The following is a 15,551-nucleotide window of genomic DNA, read 5'->3' on the forward strand; positions in this document are numbered from 1 at the left end:
TTTAATAGCTGTGCACACCGCATTTATACATCGATGGACGGTCCTTATATTAAGACCGAAAGTTTCCCCATGACGAGTCACTTTCGGGTCGGAACCGGTGGCAACCTGCGACAGGCGCAACATCAGGACCAATATTACAGTCCTATCAGAAGGGTAACTGTTCCCTTTTGATTGCAATTCCTCGACTTCTGATTGCATTTATTTGTGAAATTAAAATGACAGTAAGCTGGCCAATTTCAATGCATTGTCTCAATAATCTCCCCATTTTACCAAAACTTCGGGGGAAAAAACATTAGGGACATCTGGGAGGCAAAAGGTACACAATTATCGGTAATCCAAAACTTATATGACAAAGTGTTTTTTTAAGCACGACGTCATCACGCACACCATTTTTATCAATAAAAGGCCATTTAAATGGCGCTAAGCACAACGGGTAATTTCAAAACAGCGTGAAAAGTGGATGGAAACTAGATTATTGACAAACACTATATTTTAATAAATTGAAACCATTTAAAAAAGCATAATTGTAAAAACATTTCGGGTGGTCTGGGTAGCTTAGCGAGAATTGGCGCTGACTACCATCCCTAGAGTCGCAAGTTTGAATCCAGTGTGTGCTGAGTGACTCCAGCCAGGTCTCCTAAGCAACCAATTGGCCCGGTTGCTAGGGAGTGTAGAGTCACATGGGGTAACCTCCTTGTGGTTGCTATAATGTGGTTTGCTCTCGGTGGGGCATGTGTTGTGCGGATTGACGGCAACTGAGATTCGTCCTCCGTCACCCAGATTGAGGCGAGTCACTACGCCACAACGAGGACTTGGAGCGCATTGGGCATTTTCAAATATTCACCCTCTCTCTGGACTGACATTGATCAAGATTTGTGTTAAATTTACCATGATTTTACTACATTATCCATATTTTAACAATTACATTCAAAGTGACACCATAGACTATTAATAAAACAGGAAAATAAAAACTGTGGTTAATTTTGTGTTATTATGGTTTGACCACAAATATCATAGTTTAACTGGTTACTGTAGTAGTTTAAAATCAATAAGTAAAACCATAATAATCAGAAGATTAATCATGATAAATCTATAGTAAAATAAAAACACACTGAAGCCAAAAAAACATACAATATAAAAATAATGGCTTTACTATAGTAGTTACCATGAAAGTGTAATGTTTTTGCTCTGAAACATGGTTTTACTATAGTAATATTGTAGTAAACATGACTGAGGTGGGACATGTTTGTTTTAGTATTTATGGGACAAAAAACCATGTTTAATATAGATTATTCATGGTTAATCTTGTGATTACTTTGGTTTAATTACAAATACAATGATTAAACTACCTCAGTAATCACAGTTAAACTACAGTTATTGTAGTAAAACCAGAATAATCACAAAATTATGTTTTTTAAACCACATTATTCATTTTCCTGTAGTATTATAGTTTCACTACGAATATCATGGTTAAAATATGGTTACTGCAGTAAAATCATGGTACATTTTTGCGAGGGAATGTAAAACTATTTCAGAAAACAAATTCTCCCTGAAGGGGCTCCAAAGTGTTTTGTTTGTTTCTCCTGAAACTGAATATTTTAAAGAGTCCGTCACAAAACCGCCACAAACGACGATAATAATCTTCTATTACGATCATTAAAACGCCAAAGAGAGAAAAACAACATGCTCAGAACACAAACTCACAAACACAAACTCACAAATGAAGTCAAACACATTCAAACACTTACAGATAAAATCTTCTTCTTCTCGTGTTTAATGGCGCTTTTGCGTCTCCTGCTGGACTGGAGGACGCGTTTGAGAAAACTCATTTTGGGTTTTATTGTTCAGTTCTGGTGATTTTGGGAGCTGTTTTCTCAACACAGCATTCATGTAAATAAATAGTTTTTTATGCAGATTGATACAATACATTTGATGATTGCATTTATTAAAGGCATTATTACAATTGCCAAAATATGTATTTATTATTATTATAAATAAAAAAGGTTACTGTTTGATTGATGCTGAACTCTATATTTTAAAACCTTGGAACTGTTTAAAATGGCATAATTTAAAAACAATAAGAAGTTAAGTTCAAAGGAAATATTCTAGTTTTGTTGCAGTCTTCTCAGTAATCTCCTCTCCACCCTTCTTCTCCCATTCTGATATGATCCCATAACAAATATTTTAAAAATATCAGAAAATTATCTTTATTTAATAATATTTGTATTATTATTATTGTCAATTTTTCCTTGACCCTACAATGCATATTATATGCCATCCCATTGCAAATTGTTTTACTGATTCATTGATTAAACAAAGAACAGCAAAACATACAGAATCAATATTTATCCCTCACTACTTAGCACATATGCTAATCACACACATCCACTACACCTCTCTCTCCACTGTCCCTCCCTGAAGATGCCCTGCAAAATAGACAGATATTTGCCCCATTTCTCCACAAACAGGTCTAAACTCCCCAGTCTTCTGGATGCCCCCTCCTCAAAAGCTGCCACTCTGGCCATCTCTGAACACCACTCCTGAAATGGGGGCACTCCAGCCAACTTCCAACTCCTTAAAATAATCTGTCTGGCAATTATAATACTAGTTAGGACCCAGATCTACCAACTTCTATGAACATTTGTGTAGAAAAAAGCAGACTGCAACTTGGATGAACATCATGATAATTATGTTTTATACCTTTCTTTGTTCACTGTATATTAATATGCATAAACATTTATATGTCATTTATAAACATTATTTTTACATACATTGCCTTGAAAAAGCTATCCATCAGTCTTTTTGGATAAGTCACTATCAACTTTGCACATGATGGAGCAGTATTAGAATAATAAATTGCTCAAGTTGTCCCAAATTAGTGGGGGATCGGTGATGATGCAATTTTGAGGTCTCTCCAAAGATGTTCAATAGGATTGAGGTCAGGACTCTGACTGGGCCACTCAAGGACATCAAGTTTCTTAATTTAAGACACTCCAGTGTTGCTTCGGCTTTGTGCTTTGGGTCATTGTCCTGCTGAAACACAAAATTACTCCCAATTTTATACTTTCTGGCAGAGGAAAATAGGTTCTTATCCAAACTCTTGTGTATTTTCCAGCATTCATCATCATCCCATTAACCTTCACAAGACTGCCAGTCCCTGCTGCTGAAAAGCACCCAATAACATGATGCTGCCACCAGCGTGTTTCACTGTGGCGATGGTATATTGTTCAAGTGCAGTTTTGGCATTTCACCACACAATACCTTTAAGTGTTTAAGCCAAAAAGTTCCACTTTAGTAACATCAGATCACAAGACCTTCAGCACATCTTTTAAGTATCCAAGTGACGTATTGCAAAGTCTTTACGGGAAAGCATGGGCTTTTTTCCAGCCAAAGCTTCTTCCTAGCCACTCTGCCGTACAGCCCCTTTTTGTGCAATAGTTTTGATATTGTTGAGCCATGGACATTATTTTCAGTCACAGCCAGTAATTAACCTAGTAATTATGAAGGGCATCAAATATAATGTGAGTTTAATATTGCATATTTTTCAATTTAATGAGGTTTTGGACTTTTTTGTTATTTGGCATAGTTACTTGGCATAGTTAGATGGCATTTTCAATGCACTGTATATTATAACTCGTCATTGCCACAATTTTCTTCCTTTATATCATTCAAAAGAATACAATTCCAGGTTCAGTACAAGTTAAGCTCAATTGATCACATTTGTGGCACAATGGTACATTCATATGGACTCATCCCTCCTTTTCTTTAAAAAAATAATGTTTTTTCATTTTGTGATTAACATCGTGGTCACAAAATAACATAGTGGTGGTGGTGTAGTGGTCTAAGCACATCCTTGAGCCTTGGGGATTGTCCCTGTAATAAGGGCTATGTAAGTCGCGTTGGATAAAAGCGTCTGCCAAATGCATAAATGTAAATGTAAACAACGAAAAGCAAAACATATATACAAAGAATTAACATTTAACCCCCACTATTACCACTCCCAATCCCCAACCCCACTCTGACACTCAAAAAACATTCCTATGGTCACACATGGGTACACACACACACACACACATACACACACAAAAAAAATAATAATAAATCACACACATTAACCACTACACCTCTCTCTCCACTGCCCCACCCCAAGAGCCCTCCAAGAATGCCAGATAGTTCCCCCATTTCCCAACAAAAAATTCCAAGCTCCCCAGTCTTCTATATGACACTTCTTCAAAAGCCACCACCCTCCCAATCTCCGTGCACCACTCCTTAAATGGGGACACTCCAGCCGACTTCCATCACCTTAAAACAATTTGTCTGCCAATCATGATCGCCATTTGTCTGGTTAGAACCCAATGTTTTATGCGTTTATTCCATATATTGATGACAGCTCCATCGCCTAAAATACTGAGTCTGAGGCAAAATTAAATTTGAGTGCCAAATACATCACACAAATAAAACTCTGAACCTTTAAACACAATTCTTGGATCTTAAAACACCACCAAAAAACATGGGTTGTGTCTCCATCTTCTGATTGGCATCATCAGCCGGTGGGTGTACTTTTAAAACCAAGCCTATACAATCTAGAGGGGGTCCAATAGATGTAACAATACATAATTACAATAGATGTAACTATGTAAAACCTTGAATTGCATAAGCAACATCCTTGCATCTCTAGAGGCAGACTTTACTTTTTTTAATCCTAGCCCACACTCCCTCCACGAATACCAAGTTTAGATATTTCTCCCATAATCTCTTGATAGAAGTTAAAGCTCCGTCCCCCAGACTCTGTTGTAATGAACACATGGGGCATTACAACAACAACGACTTTTATTAACTTCACACAAATCAGCAGTAAAACTTCAGATTATCAGTTAGTTCCTCACACAATTCAATCTTATGACACGTTTACTACTGATGCCTCATGACCTTTTCCAAAAGGTATGCATATAGGTACCTCCCTCAAAATCCACTCTGACCAGTAGAAAGGGGACTTATCAATACATAATTTTGGTGCTATATTAAGAGAGTGAGGACAAGGTAAGGACAGGCATCTGTTGAAACATTGTTCACCCCAAGTTAGGATCTCCCCAGGTACCCAGGACTCTGTGGGAGAGTGTTGCACAAGCCAAGGCCTGCCAATGACAATTTCTGATGTGGAACCCTCATGAACGAGAAGTGGAATGTATTCAGTATGAGAGGTGCCTACTTGTAGGAGGAAGGGTTTGGTTCAGTGTGTAATGATACCTTTTCCCAGTGGTTGGCCCACTACAGAGTGGATAGGGAGTGCTGTGGAGCAGGTGATGGTGACGATCCCGAATCAATGAGGGCCTCTATTGTGAGGAAGAGTGAGTTGCAGTAATATTCACGGAAATGCTCAATTGAGAATAAATGGTGGGATTACAATTGACTCTAATTGAAGAGCATTGGCGGTTTGATGGAGATGGACTCCCACTGGATTCATGTTGAGGTCAAGTCTTCTGTTAGGAATGCACTCACACCAATGTACAGTTGAACCCAGATGTGGAAGGATTTAATGAGAAGATGGATGGATACAGCAGATACAGGTAAAAACCAGCAGTAAAACAGAAAATGACAGTATAATGTTCCAACAGGTAAGTAACATAGGTAAGTAGCAAAGTATATATACTGTTGATAATAAACAAGTGAATACCGTATGATGAAGAGAGAGACACTGCATGGGTGCAGAGGGGTCGTGAATAGTCCAAGGTGAGACTTGACAATGATGTGTGTTTTAGATGAGTATATATAATGTTTGTAATGAGCTGTTCATTGATTGGAGTTGAGATGGATTAGAACACCTGTGATCTGAAGCAGAGAATGGAAAGGAGGTGGAGAGCCCGACAGGGGCATACATCATGTCCTTTTTTATGTGTCAAATATTTATCATATCAATATACATTTAATATTGCAAATACATTGCAGAGATGGTCCTGAAGCAACTGACAAAGTGCCTAGATAAAATAAGACAATTGTCATCTCCCAGGCAAATTCAAGATTTGGTGTTTCCAATTTACACTCTATCATCGCCTGATGTGGCCACAAAAAAGTGTGAGATTTCAGCAGCGGCAGTGGCAAGGATGGACTTCTAGGTCAAAAGTTATATCAAAAGGTGTCTTGGCATACCACGTTTTCTCTTAAAATTAGCATTGTTTGGAAGAAATGCTTTACAACTGCTTCTAAAATCACTCACTCTGGGCTACAAGCAGGAAAAGACCAGGCTTGTTTTGGAGTTATGGGAATCAACGGACCAAGCAGTGAGGGCATGTTGAGTCCAAGTCCAAACAGGCAGAACTTGTAAGGCAGAGGAGGTCGTAAACCAGGCAGTTTCAAGACTGAAGCATCAAGAGAAGGAAGAACAAAGTTAGAAAGAACATGCCTTGGATGGGGGGGTGGCTCCCAAACTGTGGTCAACAGCCTCCCAAAAACAGAGGAAAGCAATGGTAGTTACGGAAGTATCTAGGATGGAAGAGGAAGGGTATAAGATTCAGCCATCATCAGCAAGGGTGCTAGACCATATGGGAGGGGACATCGGATAGTGTGTTAAGATGGGCTGAATTGTGGAAGGTACTCCAGGCCAGGCTAAGTTTTCTAATAAGATTGACCTTCAATACCCTCCAAGCTCTGGGAATTTGTCTCTGTGGTATAGCAAAGAGGAGAGATGCCCCATCTGAGAGGACCCCCGAGGGTGTCCCACAGATTGGTTAAGTAACAGTACTTACCTTTTAGTTTAAGTAGTTTGGCAAAAATGTATGCATCTGTTGTCACATCCTCCCGATCTATTCACACAAGATCCCCTTCCCCTGAGTATAATCCCATACCCGGACTACATTTCCCAGAATCCCCTTCCTCCCGCCATTGACTCTCACACCTGATTTTTATTCACTCATCAACTCCTAGTGTATATCATCACCCCTCAAACTTCACTTCACTGTAAAGTCTTGCCAATTCACCCTGTTGTCTTGCATTTCTGAGTGTTTATCTTTGTCTATTTTGACCTTCACCTGTACCTTGGATTTACCCCTTTTGATTACCGTCTTTTTTTGCTGCATTGTCTGGATTGCTTACCTGGTTTAGACCTCTGCCTGTTTAACTACGATCTCTATTAAACTTTGCTGCTTTGTCTGGATTGCTTACCTGGTTTAGACCTCTGCCTGTTTAACTACAATCTCTATTAAACTCTGCACATGGCTCTTCACTCTTGTCTGACTCTGACTCGTTACATCTGTGTTATTTGGTAGCTTTAATAATCTAAAATATCTGCTAGCAATATGCAATTTGTTAATAATAAAATTGTAATAACCAGGAATGCCAATGAACCTTTTGAAGCTTTCATTAAGGGCATTTTCAAGGCTTATGCGAATTAGGCAGTTGTCTAGGGCAGCACTATAGGTCGGGAGAGGCAAAGGCGAAAACAGTCAAGGCGTATATATATATATATATACACACACTCACAGAGTTCTTTATTTGGAACACTATGGTCCTAATAAAGTGCAGATATGGTCTTCTGCTGTTGTAGCCAATCTGCCTCAAAGTTCTACCTATTGTGCATTCTGAGATAATATTATGCTCACTACAATACCCAAGAACCCGATGGTCACTTTGACAGAGTTCCAGCATTTTTCTGTGGAGAGAGGAGAACATTCCAGAAGAACAACCATCTCTGCAGCACTCCACCAATCAGGCCTTTATGGTAGAGTGGCCAAACAGAAGCCACTCCTCAGTAAAAGGCACATGACAGCCCGCCTGGATTTTGCCAAAAGGCACCTGAAGGACTCTAAGACCATGAGAAACAAAATTCTCTGGTCTGATGAAACAAAGATTGAACTCTTTGGCCTGAATGACATGCGTCATGTCTGGAGGAAACCAGGCACCGCTCATCACCTGGCCAATACCATCCCTACAGTGAAGCATGGTGGTGGCAGCATCATGCTGTGGGGATGTTATTTAGTGGCAGGAACTGGGAGACTAGATAGGATCGAGGGAAAGATGAATGCAGCAATGTACGAAGACATCCTTGATGAAAACCTGCTCCAGAGCACTCTGCACCTCAGACTGGGGTGAAGGTTCATCTTCCAACAGGACAATGACCCTAAGCACATAGCCAAGATAACAAAGGAGTGGCTACGGGACAACTCTGTGAATGTCCTTAAGTGGCCCAGCCAGTGCCCAGACTTGAACCAGATTGAACATCTTTGGAGAGATCTGAAAATGGCTGTGCACCAACGCTCCCCATCGAACCTGATGGAGCTTGAGTAGGTCCTGCAAAGAAGAATGGGAGAAACTGCCCAAAAATAGGTGTGCCAAGCTTGTAGCATCATACTCAAAAAGACGTGAGGCTGTAATCAGTGCCAAAGATACTTCAACAAAGTATTGAGCAAAGGCTGTGAATACTTGTGTACATGTGATTTTTTCGTTTTTTATTTTTAATAAATTTGCAAAGATTTATTTTCATGTTGCAAAGACAAACTTTCATGTTGTCATTATGGGGTACTGTTTGTAGAATATGGAGGAAAATTATGATTTTAATCCATTTTGGAATAAGGCTGTAACATAACAAAATGTGGAAAAAGTGAAGCACTGTGAATACTTTCCGGATGCACTGTATATTGATGATCGCCCAATTGCCTAAAATACAGAGTCTAGGGCAAAATTAAATTTGAGTGTCCAATACATCACACATAAAACCCTGAAACTTCAAACTAAATGTTTTTATTTTAACAACACCAAAAGACATGGGTTGTGTCTCCATCTTCTGATTGGCATCGGCAGCAGGTGGGTGTACTTTTAAGACCAAGCCTATATAATCTAGAGGGGGTCCCAATAGAATCTATGTAAAATCTTGAATTGCATAAATTGCAGCCTTGCATCTCGAGATGCAGACTTGACGTTTTTTTTTAATCCTAGCCCACACACCCTTCTCTCAAGAGATTATGGGAGAAAGATTTAAACTTGGTATTGGAGAAGTTGAAGCTCTGTCTCCAAAACTCTGAATTAGCAGGGAGTAATACACTGATGCCTCATGACCTTTTCCAAAAGCAGTAATTACCATTCCCAGAGTGTTTGCCACTTTAGGGGGGTGTATGCTACTCCCATAAAAAGTACAGAGCAGGTGGCGCAGCTGTAAATACTTAAAAAAACGGAAATCTGGGAATCCCAAAATGTTGAACCAAATTTTGTAAGAATCTAAACACCCCACTCTCATATAGGTCACCGAGTGTAGTAACCCCCCTCACAATCCACTCTGAACAGCAGAAAGGCGACTCATTAATGCATAAATTGGGGTTAAGCCATAAACCCGAGTCAACATTTAAATAAATGTTAAATAAAATGAGTGCAAATGCAAGATAACAGGCTGTAATTTAACTTCTCTGGTTTGTTTAATAGAAAGGCTTTGCAATGGTGAAATGGGGGCAAGAACTTTCCATTCAATACAAAACCAGAGAGGGGGTCTCTCAGGTGGAAGCGACCAATGAGCCAAATGTCTGAGATCGAATGCATAATAGTAAAATAAAATCTTGGGTAGGCCTAGCCCACCTTTGTCAATCAGCCTATGTAATTTACTAAAGTGTAATCTGGGACATTTACAATTGCAAATGAAGGACTTTGCTAAGCTATCAGATTTCATGAAATAAGAGAGGGGAACATCTATAGGGAGGGGGGAATATAGAGAGGACATTTTGGAATACAATTCATTTTAATAACATTAACCTTCCAAATCAAATATAAATGTAATGAAGCCCACCAGCCCACATAGCTCGAAAACCTTTTCATTAACGGGTCAAAATTAACTAACTAAATCACACAAATTTTCTGAGAATAAAATACCCAAATACTTAATAATAATAATAATTCCTTACATTTATATAGCGCTTTTCTAGGCACCCAAAGCGCTTTACATAGCATAGGGATGATGATGATGCTGCGACGGCAGCCATAGTGCGCCAGAACACCCACCACACGCCAGCTATTGGTCAGGAGGAGAGAATAGAGTGATGTAGCCAATTCAGGGATGGAGATTAATACAAGGCCATGACAGATAGGTGCCAATGGGGGGAATTTGGCCAGGACACCGGGGTTACACCCCTACTCTTTACGAGAAGTGTCCTGGGATTTTTAATGACCACAGAGAGTCAGAACCTCGGTTTAACATCCCATCCAAAGGACTATGCCTTTTTACAGTATAGTGTCCCCGTCACTATACTGGGGCATTAGGACCCACACAGACCGTAGGGTGAGAACCCCCTGCTGGCCTCCCTAATACCACTTCCAGCAGCAACCTTGGTTTCCCCCAGGAGGTCTCCCATCCAGGTACTGGCCAGGCTCAACCCTGCTTAGCTTTAGTTGGCAACCAATCAAGAGCTGCAGGGTGATATGGCTGCCCTGTTTGGGCCACTGAAAGGTGCCCGGCTGAAAAGCCATTCCTGGGCAGTAAATAATTCTGTGGAGGCAAGGCATAGATCTAGTAGGGGCGGAGATGAATAATAAAATATAATCTGGGAAAAGAAAAAGTTTAAGCGCCACACCTCCAGCCATCACCCCTGGAAAATCATCTTCCCTTTCTTATGGCTGCTAATGGTTCCAGGGCAAGACAGAAGAATAATGGGGAAAGAGAGCAACCCTGCCGGGTGCCCCTATCCAGAGTAAAATATTCTGAAATTAATTAATTTGTTTGTACCACCGCTACCGGGTGTCCATAAAGTAACTTAATCCATCCAATATAAACATTCCCGAACCCGCATGCTTCCAAAATCTTAAAAAGATTATCCCATTCTACCATATCAAATGTCTTTTCAGCATCAAGTGAGATGGCAGTGACAGAAGTCTGATAATTCGCCATTGACCAAATGATATTAATGAAATGCCTAATGTTATCATGGAGTGGTGGTGGCGTAGTGGGATACAGCACATAACTGTTATTCAGAAGGTCTCCGGTTCAATCTCCACAGCAACCACCATTGTGTCCTTGAGGAAGGCACTTAACTCCAGGCTGCTCCGGGGGGGATTGTCCCTGTAATAAGTGCACTGTAAGTCGCTTTGGATAAAAGCGTCTGCCAAATGCATAAATGTAATGTAAATGTATCAGAAGTGCAGCAGCCTTGAATAAACCCTACCTGATCTATATGTAACTTTACTTAATTTTAACAAACATTTTTGACAATATTTTTACGTCTAGCTGGATCAAGCAAATTGGACGGTAACTCTTACACTCTATTGAATCTTTGTCCTTTTAAAGAATCAGACAGATCCGGGCTTGTGTCATGGTTGGCGGAAAACAGTGTGAGCACTTAAGGGTTTTCTCCAGTATGAATTCTCTCGTGTTTTTTCAAGTGTGCAGACTGAATGAAACTCTTTTCACAGTGTGAGCACTTGTAAGGTTTTTCTCCAGTATGAATTCTCTCGTGTGTTTCCAGGTTTTGCGAGTAATTGAAACTCTTTTCACAGTGTGAACAGTTGTAAGGTTTTTCTCCAGTATGAATTCTCTTGTGTGATTTCAGGTCATGTGACTGAGTGAAACTCTTTCCACAGTGTGAGCACTTGTAAGGTTTTTCTCCAGAATGAATTCTCTCATGTGTTTTCAGGTTTTGTGAGTGACTGAAACTCTTTTCACAGTGTGAACACTTGTAAGGGTTTTCTCCAGTATGGATTCTTTGGTGCTGTTTCAAGAGGCTTTTATTTGTGAAACACTTTCCACACTGTGAGCAGGTGAAAGCATTATTGGCTGCTCTTCTTTTCTGGTTTTCTGGTGATAAATTCTTCTTAGTCATTGAGCAACTCAAATATTTTTCTTCAGTTGTGAAATCATGATGTTTCTGATACTGAAGTTTCTCCTCCACTTCATTCAGTTCTTGACATTGCTCTTTCACTTCCATCAGCTCTAAAATAGACACAGTAATTGGAAAAAAATCAACTCAAGAGGGACAAATGTAAAAACAAATCAAATTGAAGCATAATTCAATACCAGAACACAACAAATTTCCAGTATAAATTTGTGATGTTTGTTGTGAAAACTGTATTTATTCATACAGTTTATAATAACTGCATTTAATGATTATAGTCATCAGGGTTTTAAATAAACACCTGCCCAAGTTTCTTTTTAGGGTTTTTCCTGCATTGAAATTTCTGTGAAGCTAGTTTTATTAATGGGGTTCAAGTGGTTTAAGGCCTTTATAAAACATAATAATATATGTAAAAGTATTATGTTTTATTTAGCGAGCATGCAACCACCTAGATCATAGATTTACAGCAAATACAGGCTATTTACTATGGGAATATATGTTTTTGTAAAGTTTTATAACAGTTATAGAGCCAACTATTGTACAATCTCTATAAACGTTTGTATGCTTCTTTAGAATTATATGTTGCATGTGCTCACCTACTTAGGTGAAGTTTTTACTTTTCTTTTAGGATTTACATGCTTGTGTATATTTTGTGAGGCTCATTTTCTAAAGACAGAAATGATATCTGAGATATTACTTTTGTTTGGTTTGAGCCAAGGATTACAATTATATAAAGCACCTGATTCTACGACAAACAGTCTAGGAGTTATAAGCAGTTTCGCATTTTAGATTGCTGTAGCGCCCCTATTGACTGATTTGGCCAAGTCTGTGTTTCTGAGTAACGAGCAATACTACTACCAGCTGACCAAGATTCAAGTCTCTAGGCCTTATGGTTTGCTCTGCCCAATCAGTTTAGTGGCGGATTAATAATAATAATAAATATAGCAGCAAGCAGCAATTAACGGGGTTCAAGCCTTTTAAGAACTTTCAAAGTATGCAATAAAGGAATGTATTTGTATATATATATGTGTGTGTGTGTGTGTGTGTGTGTACTTTGTAAGTTGCTGAGTATGCAAACTGGTGTTCAATGACTGATGTCTTCTGTTCAACAATCCTGAAACAGGATAATTGTTATGGTGGTAATTTGTTTTTACTTTTTAACTGTTAAAATAAATAAAATAAATCCATAAAGCACCCAATCTCCAAAAAAGTTTTAGAAGTTTGGGTTAGTATTAGCATAGGAGACACACAACAATTCTTGTGAGACTCGGATATACGGCCTAGGAGGAGTTTGAAAAAGTATCTTTTTAGAAAATTTGCATTTCAGAAAACATTTTATAAAATGCCATAAAACGAAGATATATATTTTGTAGGTCTTGGTGAAAGGAATTAAGAGGAAAAAATTATTTTGAGATTATTCAACTCGCTTGCGGTGTTATTGGTGAAAACGTATATTTCCTTGTTATAGCGCCACCTTGTGGCCAATTTTTTTATAAATCTTGGTACACAGCCTCATTCTAACAATATCTCAAGTCTATAAATATCTCAAGTTTCGTAATGGTCGGCCATTCAGATATGATTTAATTAGCTGCTGAAATTTGATTGGCTGCTGACGACCATGTTTTTTATTTGCCTGACTGACATAGTAGGACTGACATTGGCCCCTACAAGAAGCTGTCAGAGGCTATAAAGGTGCCCCCAGTTCTCTCTTTTTTTCTGAAGCCATGAGTCATGAGCCACTTGACAACAGGTCAAGGAGGAACAGGAGAACAATGATTTAGGAGGAGGAGGAGGAGGTATCTGAAGAAGAAGATGGGGAAGAATACAACCAAGAGCACAATGCATCATCTTTAGATGAAGAAATCCCCCAAGATGAAAAAGAGACATTTTTGTCAAAGAACAGCAAAATAACATGGTCCTTGTCACCATATTACAACCAGGGAAGGGTGGCAGTTGCCCATGCCCAGGACATCGCCTCAACATTCTACATGTTCATCACACCAGCGATCGAAAAAATAATCCTAGAGATGACAAATTTGGAGGGTTTCCGTAATATGGAGACAACTGGAAAAGGATGGATGAGATTGACCTGCTTGCCTACATAGGTCTGCTAATCTTAGCGGGTGTGTATAGGTCCCGAGGCGAGGCTACGTGTAGTCTCTGGGATGCAGAGAGTGGAAGGGCGATTTTCCATGCCACTGAAAGTATTTCACACTTTCTCAAGAATGCTACAATTTGATAACCGTGAGTCAAGACCTGCAAGACGTGTGAGAGACAAACTGGGGGCCATAAGGGAGGTATGGGAGAAGTGGGTGGAGCGTCTGCCATACCTCTACAACCCTGGGCCTGAACTAACAGTGAATGAGCAACTGGTTCCATTCAGAGGAACATTTTTATTTTCAGATCTGTAATAAGTGATTTTCACTGTTATTTTCAATTGTATTATGTATTGTGATTTTCAATTGTATTATGTATTGCTTTATGTGCTATTATGTATTTGCTTTAATATCATTGATTTATGTGATTGTTTTCTGTGACACTGATACTAATCTCTTTTGTCAAGAGACTGTCTTTCCAGCAGAATATGCCTAGCAAGCCAGCAAAGCATGGCATCAAGATATGGGTGGCCTGTGATGCACAATCCAGCTACGCTTGGAAGATGCAGGTCTACACAGGGAAGCCAACCAGTTGAGGCACGGAGAAGAACCAGGGGATGCGGGTTGTGCTTAATGTGACAGATGGACTGAGGGGGCACAATGTCACGTGTGACAATTTCTTCACCTCTATCGAACTCAGCCAGTAGCTCCTGAAGAGGAAGATCACCATGGTTGGCAAAGTTAGAAAGAACAAGCCTGAGCTCCCCCTGCACTCCTTGCAACAAGGGGGAGAGAGGCCTTCTCATTAAAGTTTGCCTTCTCCCCCACCACCACTCTAGTTTCTTACCTTTCAAAGAGGAACAAGATTGTGGTACTCCTGAGCACACTGTGCAAAACGGCTGAGATCAGTGATCGTGAGGACAGGAATCCAGCTATCACCCTGAACTACAACCACAACAAAGGAGGAGTGGACAACTTGGACAAGATTATTGGAACTTACAGCTGCAGGAGGATGACTGCCCGCTGGCCCCGGGTCATCTTCCATAATATCATTGATGTGTCCTCATACAATGCCTTCGTGATATGGAACAAGATCAACCCTACCTGGATGCCTGATAAGCGGAACAAGAGGAGGGTGTTCCTGGAGCAGCTGAGAAAGGCAAATATAATGTATTTGTATAAATGTATATGTACTTTGTAAGTTGCTGAATTTGCAAACTGGTGTTAAATATGACTGATGTCTTGTGTCCAATGATCGTGAAAGAGGATAATTGTTTTGGTGGTCATTTTTTTAAAAACTTTTAACTGTGATAAAGCCACAAAGCACCCAATCTCCAAAAAGGATTATTTATTTATTTATTTTAGGAATAATAGGCTTTTGGATACACTTGGTCAAACCTATATGATAAATGCAGCCCCTAAATAACTAAATGAATAAATAAAGTTAAACTTTTCTTTGATAATTATTGACCTAGGGAGTCCTAGATGTAGTTCAAAATAGCAGGTAACAATGGATAATATACAACACACCATTTATACAGCCATTTTTCTGAAATATGATTGGCTGCTGGTGGCCATGTTTTTTTATTTGTCCGAGTCATATTGTAGAAGTAAAAGTATATTGCCATATGTAAGCATTTGGCCCTACAAGAAG

General features: G+C 39.4%; 1 protein-coding gene across 1 annotated transcript in view; it reads right to left on the reverse strand.

Moving 5' to 3' along the window:
- LOC127618934 (uncharacterized) overlaps positions 1-15,551 on the reverse strand; it is a 131,715-nt gene that overhangs the window by 68,802 nt on the left and 47,362 nt on the right. The window contains 2 exon segments of the mRNA XM_052091636.1: positions 11,310-11,691; positions 12,541-12,546. Of these exon segments, the coding sequence (XP_051947596.1) occupies positions 11,310-11,691; positions 12,541-12,546 (388 nt within the window).

This window comes from Xyrauchen texanus, chromosome 25, assembly GCF_025860055.1.
Source record: "Xyrauchen texanus isolate HMW12.3.18 chromosome 25, RBS_HiC_50CHRs, whole genome shotgun sequence".
NCBI lineage: Eukaryota > Metazoa > Chordata > Actinopteri > Cypriniformes > Catostomidae > Xyrauchen > Xyrauchen texanus.